Source organism: Aspergillus puulaauensis, chromosome 3 (genome assembly GCF_016861865.1).
Source record: "Aspergillus puulaauensis MK2 DNA, chromosome 3, nearly complete sequence".
NCBI classification, from domain to species: domain Eukaryota; kingdom Fungi; phylum Ascomycota; class Eurotiomycetes; order Eurotiales; family Aspergillaceae; genus Aspergillus; species Aspergillus puulaauensis.
Genome location: NC_054859.1, coordinates 1,908,407 through 1,923,927, shown reverse-complemented (window position 1 = coordinate 1,923,927; position 15,521 = coordinate 1,908,407). Strand labels below are relative to the sequence as shown.

At 50.4% G+C, this 15,521-nt stretch overlaps 9 protein-coding genes across 9 annotated transcripts; 3 read left to right on the top strand and 6 right to left on the bottom strand.

Annotated features, from left to right (window-relative positions):
• Positions 1–6: 6 nt before the first annotated feature.
• On the bottom strand, positions 7–551 carry APUU_30772S (uncharacterized protein; the record flags this gene model as incomplete). The annotated part of the gene is made up of 2 exons (XM_041701902.1): positions 7–276; positions 351–551. 2 exons carry the CDS (start codon positions 549–551, stop codon positions 7–9), a joined length of 471 nt encoding a protein of 156 aa, XP_041554741.1.
• A 524-nt stretch (positions 552–1,075) lies between these two features.
• Positions 1,076–2,203, top strand: APUU_30771A (isocitrate/isopropylmalate dehydrogenase family protein; the record flags this gene model as incomplete). Its single annotated transcript, XM_041701901.1, has 1 exon — positions 1,076–2,203. The coding sequence occupies one exon, from the start codon at positions 1,076–1,078 to the stop codon at positions 2,201–2,203; it is 1,128 nt and encodes a 375-aa protein (XP_041554740.1).
• Positions 2,204–2,292: 89 nt separating this feature from the next.
• Positions 2,293–4,287, bottom strand: APUU_30770S (fungal specific transcription factor domain-containing protein; the record flags this gene model as incomplete). The annotated part of the gene is made up of 4 exons (XM_041701900.1): positions 2,293–2,939; positions 2,995–4,043; positions 4,096–4,205; positions 4,246–4,287. The coding sequence occupies 4 exons, from the start codon at positions 4,285–4,287 to the stop codon at positions 2,293–2,295; spliced, it is 1,848 nt and encodes a 615-aa protein (XP_041554739.1).
• Positions 4,288–4,629: 342 nt separating this feature from the next.
• On the bottom strand, positions 4,630–5,469 carry APUU_30769S (uncharacterized protein; the record flags this gene model as incomplete). The annotated part of the gene is made up of 1 exon (XM_041701899.1): positions 4,630–5,469. One exon carries the CDS (start codon positions 5,467–5,469, stop codon positions 4,630–4,632), a length of 840 nt encoding a protein of 279 aa, XP_041554738.1.
• A 173-nt stretch (positions 5,470–5,642) lies between these two features.
• APUU_30768S (uncharacterized protein) lies at positions 5,643–6,103 on the bottom strand (the record flags this gene model as incomplete). The annotated part of the gene is made up of 2 exons (XM_041701898.1): positions 5,643–5,656; positions 5,704–6,103. 2 exons carry the CDS (start codon positions 6,101–6,103, stop codon positions 5,643–5,645), a joined length of 414 nt encoding a protein of 137 aa, XP_041554737.1.
• Positions 6,104–6,412: 309 nt separating this feature from the next.
• Positions 6,413–7,993, bottom strand: APUU_30767S (carotenoid oxygenase family protein; the record flags this gene model as incomplete). Its single annotated transcript, XM_041701897.1, has 1 exon — positions 6,413–7,993. One exon carries the CDS (start codon positions 7,991–7,993, stop codon positions 6,413–6,415), a length of 1,581 nt encoding a protein of 526 aa, XP_041554736.1.
• Positions 7,994–8,520: 527 nt separating this feature from the next.
• On the bottom strand, positions 8,521–10,706 carry APUU_30766S (uncharacterized protein; the record flags this gene model as incomplete). The annotated part of the gene is made up of 4 exons (XM_041701895.1): positions 8,521–8,915; positions 8,998–9,287; positions 9,354–9,460; positions 9,516–10,706. 4 exons carry the CDS (start codon positions 10,704–10,706, stop codon positions 8,521–8,523), a joined length of 1,983 nt encoding a protein of 660 aa, XP_041554735.1.
• A 1,645-nt stretch (positions 10,707–12,351) lies between these two features.
• APUU_30765A (uncharacterized protein) lies at positions 12,352–12,928 on the top strand (the record flags this gene model as incomplete). Its single annotated transcript, XM_041701894.1, has 3 exons — positions 12,352–12,609; positions 12,676–12,711; positions 12,770–12,928. The coding sequence occupies 3 exons, from the start codon at positions 12,352–12,354 to the stop codon at positions 12,926–12,928; spliced, it is 453 nt and encodes a 150-aa protein (XP_041554734.1).
• A 1,044-nt stretch (positions 12,929–13,972) lies between these two features.
• APUU_30764A (uncharacterized protein) lies at positions 13,973–14,896 on the top strand (the record flags this gene model as incomplete). The annotated part of the gene is made up of 2 exons (XM_041701893.1): positions 13,973–14,150; positions 14,199–14,896. The coding sequence occupies 2 exons, from the start codon at positions 13,973–13,975 to the stop codon at positions 14,894–14,896; spliced, it is 876 nt and encodes a 291-aa protein (XP_041554733.1).
• Between the last annotated feature and the right edge of the window lie 625 nt (positions 14,897–15,521).

Below are 15,521 nucleotides of genomic sequence, written 5' to 3'. Positions count from 1 at the left end.
AAGAAATCATGAATCCTGCATGTCTGGATTAGCCCACCACTTCTCAGTGACCGTGACACCATTGTGCATACCTGCCATATACCAAGAGGGCCGTACCCGACTCAAAAGCATGTTGGAAGGGACTTGGCCGCCGAGATAGCCCACGAACAGGATTGAGACGCAAGTATTGTACTGGGAGCCCACCAGGCCAAGATCCTCAGACAGTGTATCTAGTTTTCCGTTGACCATTGCGTTGCGGTCGAGGAAGTTCAGAAAATACATGACCCAGAGCGTCGGCTGCAAAGGAGAAGGTTAGCAACAGTCGGCGATTTCCAGGATGATTGCGCTGCTCCTATAGAGGTACAGCATACCATAATCCACATATCAAGCTTTCTTACAAGCTTGATCTCGAGGGGGTCGATTTTGTCGTATGATCCAAACTTATCAATATCAGTTTTGCAGGCGCCGTCCGACTTGACCAGTTCCACATGTTGCGCAGCTTCAGCGTTAGTGGAGTCTTTGGGGCCCGGTGTACAGGATTGGCTGTTACTCTCACGACCTTGCACTGCCATCCTTTTGTCAAGGCTAGGTATGCTACACAGGAGGACGGATTGATGTGTGGAAAGGAGTGGCTCATGAAGCAGCCAAAACACGACTTTTGCTTGACAATCCTCACGTGTGGCCTTCCCACTTCCTAAATATATACCAACACTGAGTATCCCATAGGGATAGGATCTAGCCATCTCCAGGTAAGCCTCCCAGGCTCGTCTGCTTGATGGCAGAAATGAGACTGGGCAGTTGGAGCTGATTGGATGTATGCAAGGTCGGCCACATCGCCGAGTTCTCTCGGGGAAGTATCACGCAGATATTTTCTATAACTGAACTAGTAATTCAATGACCGGAGATTTCCCCGGACTTGCATGATAGTCGGTCTTACAAGGGGTTTCAATATGCCTTTAATTTCCGTTGCAGCTACTCGAGGTGCATGGAAGTATATAAAAGTGCAATACCCCGGGCTGCTCATGAGACATCATCCCATTCATCACTCAAAGCTATACTATACTCCTACTTCTCTCTTTCTATATCCGCCTTGACCATGACAAACCCCGAATTCTCAATCCTCGTTATAGCCGGCGACGGCATCGGCCCTGAAGTCTGCGATGAAGCCGTCGCCGTGCTCGAAGCGATAACCTCGCTGCCCAACAGTCGAGCCAAATTCACCTTCATCCACCGCCCCTTCGGCGGCGCCTCAATCGACCAACACGGCGTCTCGGTAACAGACGAAACACTGTCGCAGGGGAAAACAGCCGACGCCATCCTCATGGGATCCGTCGGGGGTCCCAAATGGGATGGCAAACGACGCGGCTTCGAGGGCCCCGAAGGCGCGACTCTCCGACTAAGACAGGTAACGGATGTCTATGCGAATATCCGACCGTGCGAGTACGTTGAAGGCGGGCAGACACCGCTCAAGGAGGAGCTGGTCCGGGGCGCGAAGTTTATTGTCCTGAGGGAGAACACAGGGGGTGCATTCTACGGTCCCAAAACCGAGGAACCGGAGTACGCGTCTGATCTGTGGGCATATAAGAAGGGCGAGATCCAGCGCATTGCGCGCATGGCTGCGCATCTTGCCCTCTCTGACGCTGTCCCGCGGAAACGGGTAACAAGCTGCGATAAGGATAACGTTCTGGCGACTTCTCGTCTGTGGCGTAGAGTTGTGGAGGAGACTATCACGGATGAGTTTCCGGGGGTCGAGCTCGTGCATCAGTTGGCGGACAGCGCGACGACCCTGATGATGATGCGGCCGACGGCGTTCAATGGTGTTGTCGTCGCGGATAACACGTTTGGGGATATTCTCTCGGACCTGGCTGGTGTTATCCCTGGGACCCTGGGTGTGCTCCCCTCGGCCTGCTTGGCTGATCTGCCGTGCAGGCAATGGGGTGACAAGCCAACGAAGGGCTTCTATGAGCCGGTTCATGGGTCCGCGCCGGATATTGCTGGGCTGGGAATTGCGAACCCGATTGGGGCTATTCTCAGCGCCGCACTGTTACTGCGCTATAGCTTCGCGATGGAAACAGAGGCCCGCGCGATCGAGGACGCGGTTGGGCAGACTCTTAGCAGCGGAGTTAAGACCAAGGATATGAAGGGAACTGCATCTACAAAGGAGGTGGGAGAGGCTGTAAGGGCTAGATTGACTGCCATTCTGGGGGATGTTAACGGTGCTTAGCTGCCTGGCTGTGACTATAATAACAGCTTACATCTTCAGTTATCTTACTCCGTATAATATCTTCAATAACGAGTCACTACTAGGTATCTCTAACACAGACTTGGAAACTCTTGGATGCTCGAGTCCATACCCACACATGGCAGAGGCGGCAATCCAACATTCATCGTGTAATTGAATTCATAACCATCTCCAACCCCCGAAAAACGGTCCATGAAATCCGATTCCTGGGCTACAGAGAAGAACTGCCCATCGATGTCAGGAAAGCCCTGTACAAGGGATTGCAACGGCGCTCTCTTCCTCGGATCCAACATCGCAGCCATCCTCTCCAAGCCCGGTGCCATCAGTTTCGTAAGGTGCCACTTACCCGCCGGCACAGACCGGAAATGCTGTACAAGGCTCGTAGTGAGGTTCCAGACGTAGTCTGGGTCTGGCTCGATAAGGTCGTTCCCATATTTGAGATCCACCTTGACAAGGAATGTACACGCAAAGGCGGTCATGCAGTGCAAGTAGGACGGCATGCCGACGACCAGCGCGGCGACGTCGGGGTCGCTGAGGATGAAATTGATTGTGGATGTCGCTGCGGAAATGGCGGCTGCGGCGCAGTCCAGGAAATAATGCGGAATGGGCTGCCCGGCTGGGAGGCCTCGGAATACGTGGGAGTTGAGATGCAGCTTTGCAAACTGGCAATGCAAATGCAGGGCTTTGCGTGGGAAGACGCCAATGTGCTCGTAGTGCTCTAGATCAATATGATAAGTAAGTACTGTTTTCTTTATTGTTTAAGATATGCCTACCAGAAACTGATTCCGCCCAATGTCTATGCCAGATGTCGAGCTGGCTGTTAAAATGTGCAAGCTGATGGAGATAGGCTCGAGGGATGGGCTTGTCCCTGTCCGAGCCAAACAGCTCTCGAATACTCTTGAAAATGTCCAGCAAGGCTATTTGTCCCAGTAAGCGTTGATCCTGGTGATTCGATACAGGGGACTGCAGGAAGCTCTGGACCTCGTGGATTGATAAATCCTCATGCACAATTGCTGGGCGCCCATACAGCGTCGCCAGTCTTTGATCACACACGCGCAGGATGAACCACAGCCTCGCCCCATCAGCCGCGTCGGGACTCTGGCTATTAACCGCCTGTCTGTGCTGGTCATGCAATTCGCATTCGGAGGCAAGACGGATGGTGTGTCCAGAGATGCGCCACGACAGCTCGCTCAGCCAGTACGATGCGACGCACATGGCGCGGAGGTAATCGCGGCTGACGCGGCGGTCGAACATCGTTAGGGATATCAAGCGGCGTAGCTCGGAATTGCAGATAGTGTAGGTGTCTTCGGACTGCGGGTCGTGGAGCGCCGCGACTGTGAGAATGGCAGCCGTCAAGATAGGGCTCTTCCTCCGCGTCTCGTCTAGAGAATGGTAACGACAACCGATGTTGTAGATAAAGGCATCAAGACCATCGCGGTACAGTGTGAACAGTCTCCCTGCCTCGATTTCGCTAATTGCGCCACGTCCAATAAAGTCATTGACGTCCTGGCCTTGTTGCTGGTCGAGTACACCTGGGGATCGTAATGACTTTAGTTTAGTCAGAGCATATAGAGACTGCATAGGAGCGTGAGGGAGGGAGCCCTCGCCCACGGAGTCAGGAGAGCAGTCGCGTGATAGACCATTGTCGTCGATATGGCAGTCGCTAGGGTTGTAGTTGATATCGTGGCTGGCATCTGGCTGCAGCGACCTGCGAAGGGCCGTGGTTTGCAGCACTTTGGGTTCTGGCAGGCCAGCCCTTTGAACCAGTTCTCGTAGAACTAAGTGCGTATTCTCTAGATCCTCCAATATCGCATCCGTGTATCTAAACGACTCTTGTTACATTCGGCTCCTGTAAATGGGAGGTGTTGTCATACCGGGTCTTCTCGTCAATGATGGTCTGCAAGTTTTTACTCACAAAGCATTGCAACCGATGTTTTGCACACCGACGGCATGGCGAACCCCTATCGTCCATATGACATTTGACCTGGTATGCGTTAGTCAATTCAATTCATAAGTTAAGTTACCGCGGAAAAGAGCTGGCCTTTTGTCTCCGGCACGCTGCGCATGCCTTGATTTTGCGGGTCGGAGTAGACACCGACACCTCATTCCTCCCAGGCGAAGTCCAGCGCCTCCTAGGTTCAGCAGAACTGGTCGACATTGTTGTCTCTGTCCTGCCTCGTGGTGAACAACTGCCTTCCTGACCCCGCTTCAAACAACTCCATAAGTCCCAGATCCGCTGGGGCATAATACAGTACATGCGGGGTCGGCTGTCAACATGCGAGGTCGGCCACATCGCCGATATTACTCCACTTTCTCCAGACTGAGGAGCTGTAGTCAAGATGTCCGTCTCGACCTTCCTAATTGAATTTGGTCTATAAACACGCTGTTTACTAACATGGGGTCCTTGTCTACACAGTGGATAGCCACTCCTTCCATTCTGACAACGTAGTAAGACCTCGGATAAACCGACGGGCGAACGAAGGTGGACACAGCGTCTGGCACAGGCTGCAAGTCTGAGATCCATGTGGCAGGCCCCAATCCACTGGCACGGTATTGCCAAATCGTCGGGAAAGGGCACAGTATGAATGCGGCCTCAGCAAATGCGTGCTCCAGAACAAATTGAGGGGATCCATGATATCTGTTTGGGGAGTGGAACGCCGTGACGATCCCTTGTTTTGCCGTCGCAAAAAATCAATGTATCGGCTCTCGATCTGCGATGATTCGAAATCGGAATCGAGATGCAGCGTTGATGCCGTCGATACTCTCATCACAGCGGCATACAGATCGCAGGAAGAGTTTCCGACATACTGATAGTGCTCGAAGATATCATGAAGCATGGCTACAGATTGACTCCCAACTGCCTCGGTGCTCGCCTTGATTATTTGAGTCATATTCGGGAATAGATTCGTCGGGCGAGTTTCTTCCAGCAACAGGTCTACTAGAGGCTGCTTTAAGAACTCGTCTGTCGTTTCATTGGGAGCCAAGCCGTCGTCGACGCTCCAGCATGTCCCAGGCAACGGGACATTGGTCTCCAGCAGTAGATGTAAATCCCGGCGGAGCCTCTGAGCGAGAAGAGCGTCTCTTCGTAGGATAAACTTGCACCATTGGCACACTTGTAAGAACCCATCATCTGCTAGTCCTTTGCCGCGCCGTGTTGTCCACGGCACTGCGGTCTGTTTCTGACACCGGAAGCATTCGATAGGAAGATTGTCCGGGTCATGAACATTATCCCATGCCAGCCTTGTCATATTTTCGAACTGCAGCCTGCAAGGCTCGGGACACGAATATTTACAGTTGTCCGGGTCTATATATTGTGAGGCCAGCTGAAGAGGAAATCCTTCGTTCCATAGAGCCATCTTTCGATATCGAAAACAATCGTCCCCGAAGGCTTTAGTATGTAGTGTCAGTGCATGGAGGACCATCAAAACATCTGTTCTATCCGAGTTAGTCGGCTCCTTTGGATCCGAGTCAAGAATACATACCTAATGGAGGCATCTGATCCCCTGTCCATGTCCACCCGCCATGCGGCCCGTACGACTTTTCTAATAACTGACTCGAACCCGGTCCTGGTGTGCCAGTCACTGATAAAGAAGTCCACCAAACAGAAAATCGATGGATAGCCCGCGAGACATAGATCGACCACCGACTTTCCTCCGCCGCCGACTGTCGAGCTATCGGGTCTAACTCATTTCTGTTTTTATGGGCATATTCTGTCTTGAATAGGCCTTTTGTCTTCGAGACCGTCTGCTTCAAGTTCAAGAAACATCGGAGCAGTTGTTTATGTTGCTGGCATTCCTGCGCAGACACGATTGGTGCTGCCTTCTGCAGTAAAGGCGTGGCCTCGGTGAATGTCTTGGTCCCTGGTTTCTCGCGGTCAGGCATGATGCGCTGGTTGCTCTGAGGATGTCGAGTTCTTAGACGAGGTTGCAAGAATCGGTGTTTTATTTCCCCGCAGGACTCTGGCCTGGTGTTCATTAGCCTACGGTATCACATCTACGTGCGTGATTTTATCTGCTTCCTGTCAGCAGCAACCACCTGCACCTGTTACCAAGCAAGCATATATTAACTAGCCTTGAGATCCTGGATACTAATTAGGAAGTTTTGATCATGAGCCTTTGTGGAGAGTATAAGCCTTTTTTTTATGCAATCTTCTATTACTAAAATCATTGTTAAGTGCTCCAGTGAAAGTGCTTACAGGGGCTCCAGTGACCCTTTGCCGCTGATTATCTGCTCTCCATACTGTCTGGCAAGGCTTCGACCAGGCTCGCGACGAGTAGCATCGACCCAATTCCCATGGATCTGCGCTTTAACATGGAACGGAAGCTGGACAATAGCCACTGGGGTGCTAAAGCTCTTGGTATCAATAACCGCAATGTCACAACGATTTGATGCCTTCCTCTCAACCAAGGTCATTACCCACCCATCACCTTCTGACTCCGACCGGGGAATGAAGATAGGTTCCTGGCAGAGGGAGTCATCGCCAGCATAGAAGTATTGAGGCACCCCTGTCGTCTTGTTCAGCATGGCCAGCCCATTGAGACCTTGGAAGATATTCTTTTTCCCATCGCTGCTTTTTGGAATGAACACGTTGAGAAAGACGAAGTTGTACGGACGGCCCATAAAGCGTTCATCAATCCTTGGAAATTCCGAAGGCACATCGAGTAGCACAATAGGGTCCGGCACCATGCTACCGCTCGGCTTGCGGAGATCGAACTCCCACCGGACGAAGTCACCCTTGGTCTCTGGATCTGGCATCCGACCATCCTCTGGCGGGAAGAATGGAAACGCGTTGTCGTGCACTCGGGTGCTTTCTGCATAGATCTTGCCATCATTGCTTTCCCAGGCCCCCGCGGTGTGGATTGGCATGCAATTTCTCCAGGAATACACCCGATGCTCTCCTGGTGTCCAGCCATATTGGGCGCCGGCACCATCTCGGCGAGGGACAACAATAAATGTCGCGGGCCGCTCATAGTTCCATGCCCAGTGCTGCTTTCCCTGTTTCATTCTCTCCACTGAAGCCTCGAAAGGCCAGAGGAAAAGAACAACAAAATTGGTGGTGATCACACAATCATGGATAAAGGCGCACCAGGGAGACTTTAGCCAGAACTCCCCAGTTTTTTGACCCACTGCATCGAGTGAATAGGTAACTATGTCCAGTGTCCCTAGCCCCTTTGCCTCGTAGCCAAAAACAACCAACTCATTTGTCACCGGGTCAACCTTCGGGTGAGCTGTGAATGTCTTTGCATTTACCTGGCCCTTGAAAGGGTCATATTCCAGTGTTTCAAGAGTGTCCGGGTCTACCGAATAAGGAAGAGCGACTTCCTTCAGGGCTAACAGCCGACCGGCCCAGTAGACAAGGTTGGTATTAGCAGTTGAGTCCACTGCCGCGCGTACACACGGGTGATGCGTGTATGGGTTGCGATAGAGTCCAAACAAGGCCCTTCCAGCCTTCCGCTCGAGCTTATACCGCTCCGTCTCGATGTACCGCATTCGCATGTCGACTCGGCCCTCGTGGAAGCGGAACGCAGAGATGCTCCCATCTCCGTCAATGGGGACATTGCGCTCGTCTGGCGGCACGAATGGGTCAACCATCACCCGGTAGAAGGTCCCGGAGATTCCCGTTGGAATGCTGCCCAGGACAACAAGATCGGCAACCTCCCCCTCCAGCCGACATGGGTTGTTGGAACCGGCCAGGTCAAGGGCCACTGGCCATTTTGACGTCAGTCCGTAGAGACCATCCTTACCCCAGGACGGGGTTTCAATATTGGCCATTTCGGTAAGTGTCGCCAAGGAAATATTCGTTCATATATCTGTATGGCTTTGGGCGACTCCTGCAGAGGAATGGGGAGGAATGGAGAAGTATCAAGAATGGGCAAGGACAGAGAAGAGCAGAGTTGAATGCAAAGAGGAGTTTGAGGCTTCTTATACAGGTGTGCATAGTGTACGATATAGATTCAAAAACGCTGTGACTGGTAACACATCGTACATGATTGGAGCGGGATTCATCCCACCCCCACACTCCATCGATTCTCCCCATTCCAACCCCGCAGTCCCATCCGCAGGGTCAAAACAGATTTTTCCGTGTTAAACTCGACGATAGGATTATGTTAGTAAAGGCGTTTTGAATGTCTCGAAGTTTACTAAATAAAAGAGGATCTAAAAGTGGAATGGTCCTATTCCGTGGGTGTAGTTGAGGATGGACATTCTTTAGGTAATTGAGCTATATTCCGATATATGATCGTAGGTTGCCATTGATATATTTTAATTTCCTCTTCATGGCCCTGCTTCGGGTTTTCCCCCTAAAGCCACGGGTATTGAAGCTCCGAGACAGAGAAATGCTGAAATTTCCTAATCAGCTGAGTAACCTGGCTCATGTCACTGTTATCAAACTTTGCGCCATTGGACTTTCTCCCGTTGCTGCTTGACCACGCAGCCTGGGACTCATAATTGCTATCCTGCTGTGCCTTGAGTTGCTCTAGCACAACACGAGCTAGTAGGCAGAATTCCGGGCCATGCTGTATGAACCCTGTGTGCTTCCACATGTCTTCCCCAGCGCAAAAGTTACGGAGTTTGCTCATGTAGCAACCGTTATTCCACGCCCATGACCATTGCATGAGCCCTCGCTCGGCCGAAGTGATGGTAGACTCGCTGCAAGTCAACGATGTCTGGCAATTAAAAACTAGGGTGTGTAACGCTAGCAACTGTTAGCCAAAATCGGCATCATCGGCTGTGCAGCTCATTTTTAAAGGATCAAAAAGATCGAGTTTACCACATACCTGTCACGATTGTAAACATATTCAGAATGCTGAGGCTTTGAAACACGTCTAAACTCTGGTCGGGGGTCCCACACAGCAATTCCACTGCCCTTGGTATGCTAAGCCTCGGCTGACTTTGGCTAGATCTAGCCCAGCTGCAGAGAAGGGCAAAACAACCCTCCGCAGTCTCCGCTTCAAAGCAGGCTTCAGAACAGGTTAAATCCATTTGAAGCTCGGCCAGCATGATTCGTGGCGGTGAATGGTGGAAAACAACGAAGTAAGAGTCGACAAGGAAAATGTATGTTGCCGTTCTTGGATGCCAAAAGGTTAATGAAGAGAGCCCAGGTATTTCAATGTGCCCGTTTAGAGTGGCCTACCGAATGAATGTTTCAAGTAAGATAAAGTCTGTCCATTTGAACTGAGAGAAATCCTTTAGCTGAAGATCCTCGAGAGTGGTCTTTTCCAGACCAAGTTCTCTCGCAATCTGATACACCTGCAGTTAGCCAAGGTTTCAAAAAAGAAAATACCTATACACTTACAGCCACCACCGTCGTATATCGATATCGTCGGATGCGCCGTTTGCTCTCCATGGAACCCTCCCAGTTTTGCAATACACAGATATGAAATGCTGCCTGAAGAGCGTCCAGCCTTCCCCAGATTTTGGGATCGTCGTAGACGGAATCGTGGGAAAATTCGATAGATTCATCTTGAAGGAATTCGTCACTGAACACTACTTCCTCCACATTGTCGAACCATACACTTGCACGTATGCGGTCGGCGGGATCAGGCGATACACATGCGCCGATAAGGGCCAGCGAAGCAACCAAGGCAGGGGACCTGGTCTCGGCCATAAAGGTTGGCTTGTGTAAGATAGGGCAGTTCGCATACCAGCATGACCAGAAAAGAATCAAGGACTTTTCTAGATTTAGAGGGGAGAAGAACTCAAGACATGCCTGTTCAATAACTGGTGACCAGTCAATGGGAATCTTGGATCCTCTCGGTTTCAAAAAGGCGACTTCCTTGATCATCTGTACAATCTTGACCGCAGTAGATTGGTACACTTCGTGTATCCCACTGGAGCTAGTAGTAGTAGAATGAGATTGGTCGTCCATCATGAAGTTAGGCGTTAAATTGATAAGGTCATCAGGTGTACTTGCATCCGTAAACAGCATTTGGGTATATTGAAGATGTGGCCGGCACTCTGTTCTAGTAAACAGCGCTTCTGAGAACGAGGGGCTCGCGACATCAACGGGGCCAATTTCCGATGGAAGATCCTGGATATTTATAGCTGGATCATTATCATCGGAGCATGTCCCTCTCGTACATCTGCGCCGAAGCTGCGGACTTATAATTTGCTGTCTCTCAAAAAGACTGCCACATTCGAACGAGTCCAACAGTCCTCCGTACTGTAAAAACCTGGTAAGGAAAGGGAAAGTGCTTGCGGGATTGCGAGCCAATGTCGATACGGTGGTATTGTCAATATAGGGCTGCATTTGATTTTTAGGACTCTGACTGAACAGGTTGAGGGAAGTAGATGGTTCGTGGGACGCCAAGTCAAAAAGGCCTTGAGTGTCCCAATTGGGTTGTTGCCAGACGGTCAGTAATTCATCTAATATCGGTAAGTCGTTGCTTATGGAATGCCAGTCATCTAGGTCAGGGTCTGGCTCAGCAACCACGTCATTGCGGGCACAATCCAAAGGCATCTGAAAGTCGTCCGGTGTCGCAAGCATGTGCGATGTTTGAGAATTTGAGGTTACAGTTGAGTTCTTCTGCACGAGTCTCTCATAGGCACATGGCTCGTTTCTTTCCGAGCACGTCCGACACGGATATTTAAAATCGCACGCACACTTCAGGTGTGAGCATTGATCGCATGCTTTCCTCCTTTTCCCCTTTTGTCGCTGTTGTGGCAAGGCTGGGATGTCAAGTTCCGCTTCGACGCGCGTCTTACAAGTTTGCATATGGCGTTTTAAAGAATCCGTGGGATGGTGGATCAATTATTTATATGTCCATAGCCGAGTTGGATCCGATCTATAAGCACACCTTCGTTTAAATGTTTGGTTGCAAATAGGGCAATGGAAGGGCCGTTCCACGCGATCTACAGAGCTTCAGCGACGAGGGGATCCGTATGCGTAGCCAGAGAGCGATACGTACGAATAAGAAAATGACGCCGGAGATGTTCCCGACGAGCAAAGGACACTGAGCATACGGAACAAGGAAAACTTGTGCTCACTGGCGGACTAGCCGAGGACGCCATGGAGAGTGAAGCACGAAGGCAGGACCAACCCCTGAAAATGATCCAAGGAGTGGGAAACTAGTCGAGAACTATTGAAAGCACTGGCAAGCAGCTTCAGTAACGGAAAGCGAACATGAGGGGATCAAGTAGTGGGAAGAAAGCGAAAGTGAAAGGTAGCCGTGACAATGCCGGCATGGTGTACCGTACCCCACAGCTTCCCCGCACTGTCCAGGACAGAAACTAGAAAGGAGCTTAGGCTCCGCTTCATCCCTGCGGCAGTGTGCCGATGGCCATCTCGATCTCATGAATATGATCTCCGGCGCTATCTGTGGGGGTGGGGTTTACCCCGGCTTGTAGGATCGTCGTCGAGTATGTACGTAGTAGTGGATGCCTTTGTATATAAACTGCAATGAAGAACTGGGAATAGAGAAATCACATATCATCGGCGTTTTGACAGTTTCTGACCCGGTATACCACCATTGCTGCTGATCAAGATGTTGTTAACTTCTCTTCTTGAACTTCGTTATTCCCTTGATTATACGTCATGCATCCTTATTGCGGGCGTATCTTACGCTTGCTGGCTAGCATAAACCGTCAAGTTCCACCCTTTGGCCAAATTTCCAGGCCCCTTGCTGGCATCAATTTCCCGATTATGGATTGCACTGGAAATATTGCGTGGCGACGCTGACAAAACTCAGCAAAAGCTGCACAAACTTCATGGTATGGCTGCGTCCGCGCTAGCTATATGATTCTTCTATCTTTTTATCTTCTAACGGCAGAAAAGGACCAATTGTACGCATAGCACCAAATGAGGTGGCCATCTCGGACCCAGAAGCATTGAAGGTTATTTATGGGATCAATTCTGGATTTCAAAAGGTTTAGCCGCAGTCCGTGAGGAAGGTGTCTGATTTCAATGCTCACTATAAGAATGTGACCCTGCTTTGCGCACCCATGGTACCTTGGGCGATAATTACCTGACACTACATAGGTTCGCAGGAAGTGACACCACCGCAATAGCGCTGTCGTCCGTATTCTATCACCTAATGAAACACCCCGCTGCATACAGAAAGTTGGAGAAAGAGGTTGATGAAGCTTCGGCTGCTGGCAAGCTTAGCCACCCGCGGATCAGATATTCAGAAGCTATGAAGCTGCCGTATCTTACGGCTTGTTGCAAGGAAGCGATGCGAATGATTCCTAGTGTTGGTTTAACACTCCCCAGAATTGTTCCACGCGGTGGCCGCTACATTGCCGGTCAATGGTTTGACGGGGGTGTGCGCGTGGGCGTGAATGCTGCGGTGATCCATTTCAATAAGGAGGTATTTGGCGATGACGCCGAGGAATTCAATCCAGAACGATGGTTCAGAGCGAATGCGAGCCGTATGGATCGATACATGTTCCAGGTGAGTTCCCCCCTCCCCGGGCCTGTCACCGCACATAATAAACTGAATTTGGTTGTTCTCGGACAGTTCGGTGGTGGCTCAAGGACTTGTATTGGAAAAAATGTAAGCAAGTTCGTCCGCTCCTGTTAGTTGGTTGACTTGTGTCACTGATTTGAAATAGATATCCCTTTGTGAGATACATAAGCTAGTCCCAGAGGTACTTCGACTTTACAGGTTTGAAATGGTTGATCCTGCGGAGGAACTGAAAACCATGAATCGCTGGTTTAATAAACCAAGGCATCTTGATGTGGTTGTTAAAAACCGATCTGCGGACATGTAACAGAAGTCATATGTTTGCTGTTTGCTTTTTGTTTTCTTTTTTTTATGCTTTTGCTATGTTTTTACTATTCCCTGCTACCAACAATACCGACACCGACAAATGGTAATGGCAGGCATTTATACCTTTGTGATGCAGAGAAGGGCATGAATCTATAGACTGTTTTAGATAAGATCGCCGCGACTAGACCTCCTATGGGCTAGTGTGATTTTGACTCTAAGAGCATCAGCTGAAGCTCTGAACGAATTCTGACATCATCGAGCGGTAAGGGCGAGTTGACGAATGCACAGAATCCGTGCCGTGATGGGCCAGTTCAGAGATCACTCTGACATCAAAACAATTTCCTTAGAACGGAAGAGGAGGCGCTACCATGGGACTGGTATACTGGGACTGGTGGGTGTGCCTGGAGGCCCGATTGAATGCGATCGCGAGGGTTTAGAATTATGGACCGATCTCCTGGAAGTCCACAAAATGGAGACGTGCAATTGAGAAGTTTGCGGGAGAAGGGAAAAGTGTCACATACGGAAATCAATTCATGATGTCCTTATTGGGTCATATACTTGAGTGGGGGGCGGATGGACGGTTTTCAGGGCTATCCGTACGGAGTACAGTGCCTGGGAGCTGGGGTAGTGAACGACAGTGGGTCCATAGAGAAGATATGAACATGAACACTACGAGATATCCGTGATCCCACCGACAACCCCTGACATTCCTTCTGTCATCATTCTTAGGTATCAGCTGTACTGTGCCGCCCATTTGTAGCTCATTTGCTGTTGTTGTCTTGGAAGTTGGAGCTGCCTTGCCCGTGTCCTTGGATGACGCAAGAAGGATGGCACCGCTTCTTAAAGCCCAATCGCCCCTGGTGAGTTTGCGACTGTGTAAAACTCAGCATATGTTCATTTTAAAACCGAATGGAATCGAAATCTTTATACATAGGTCCTATTGTTGGTGTCAAGTCTGAGATTGATAAAGATGCTGTCGCGACGTTTTGTAGCGCCTTTGCTGCGCCCTAGGCTTGTTCGGCCTCTCGTCTCTGCCACATTGAATATGAATGTGGCCAGGACTATGGCTGGCCATGCGCACCTGAAAGAAAAGCTTCCTGAGAAGGATGGAAATGACCGGTTCCGCGAGTTCTCGCTGGCGGGAAAGGTTTTCGCAGTGACAGGCGGAGCACGAGGACTGGGACTGTCGCTGGCAGAGGCTCTGGTAGAAGCTGGTGGAGAAGGTAAGAGTACTCACAATCATGATATGGTACCTGTGCTAATTGCAGCAGTTCATGTTCTCGACAGACTCCCAGAGCCGGACGACGAATTCAAGGCCGCTGAAGTGCGTGCGAACCCCGATTTCGGAGGGTCTCTTCACTACAAACGCATGGACGTTACCGATGATACAGACACCGAAGCTGCGATGAAGGACATCGCGAGGAGTAAGGGCCGACTCGATGGTATGATTGCGGCGGCTGGAGTGAACCACGTCGAGCCCGCACTAGAACAAACCCCAAGGTCTGTGGACGACTTGATCCACATCAACTATTCCGGGGTCTTCAGGAGCTCTGTAGCAGCGGCAAGGACAATGATGGACCACAAATGCCGCGGTTCGATCCTGCTTGTGGCTAGTATGAGCGGCCTCATTGCAAACAAGGGAATGCGCTCGGCAATTTACAATTCGTCCAAGGCGGCGGTAATCCAGCTCACTCGGAGCCTGGCGATGGAGTGGTCAGAGGTTTACCAAAATGGCTCCGGTGGTATCCGTGTTAACTGTCTGTGTCCTGGTCACATTGAAACGCCGATGGTGAAGAAGATCATGGCGGACGATCCGGAGACAAGGGGCATCTGGGAATCCGAGAATATGATGAGGCGGCTGGCGAGGCCAGAGGAGTTCAGAGGTGTTACGCTGCTTCTGATGAGCGATGCGAGTAGCTTCATGACTGGGAGCACGGTTGTTGTGGACGGGGGACATACAGCTTGGTAATTGATTGATTAGTCCAGAGCTGGCATACAAGACTGGTTGCAATAGAAGCTATACTTTGAATTTAACGAGATCATGCCATAACACACAGGCTTCTCTAGATAGTCTTTGTATGCCCAATCACGTGTGGAAGTGAAGAAGTAAAGCAATTTTCTGCGTCATTTTTCGAGAGCAAACTCTTATCATCCCGCAGTATCTCATCCATCAAAGTGGCTTAGTGTATTTGCTGCATAGAATGGAGCATTTTCGATGAACTATACATCTTGCTGGTTTGTCCTGGTATCTGCTGATCTGTTGAACTGCAATGCTCTTGCTGACCATTTCACTCTCGGCACACAGTCAACCGCCATGCTTCCTTCCGCTGGGCCTACCGGTCTCTCCCTCGTTATAGGGACTTACTTGGGATACCCGCTTACGAGAGCGATAGAACCCTTTCGGCCTCAAAGCTTGACATAGGTGGAGATTCCACGGATCACTAGCTCCTTTTGAGCCAAATGTCCGGGGTGCTCTACTAAAGTCAAATGATGCAATTTTGGAGACGAAAGAGTGAACGATACTGGACTGGCGGCACGCTAACGGTATGAGCCATCGGATTTCGGAATGAAACGCGGGGGACAGTCAAAATATC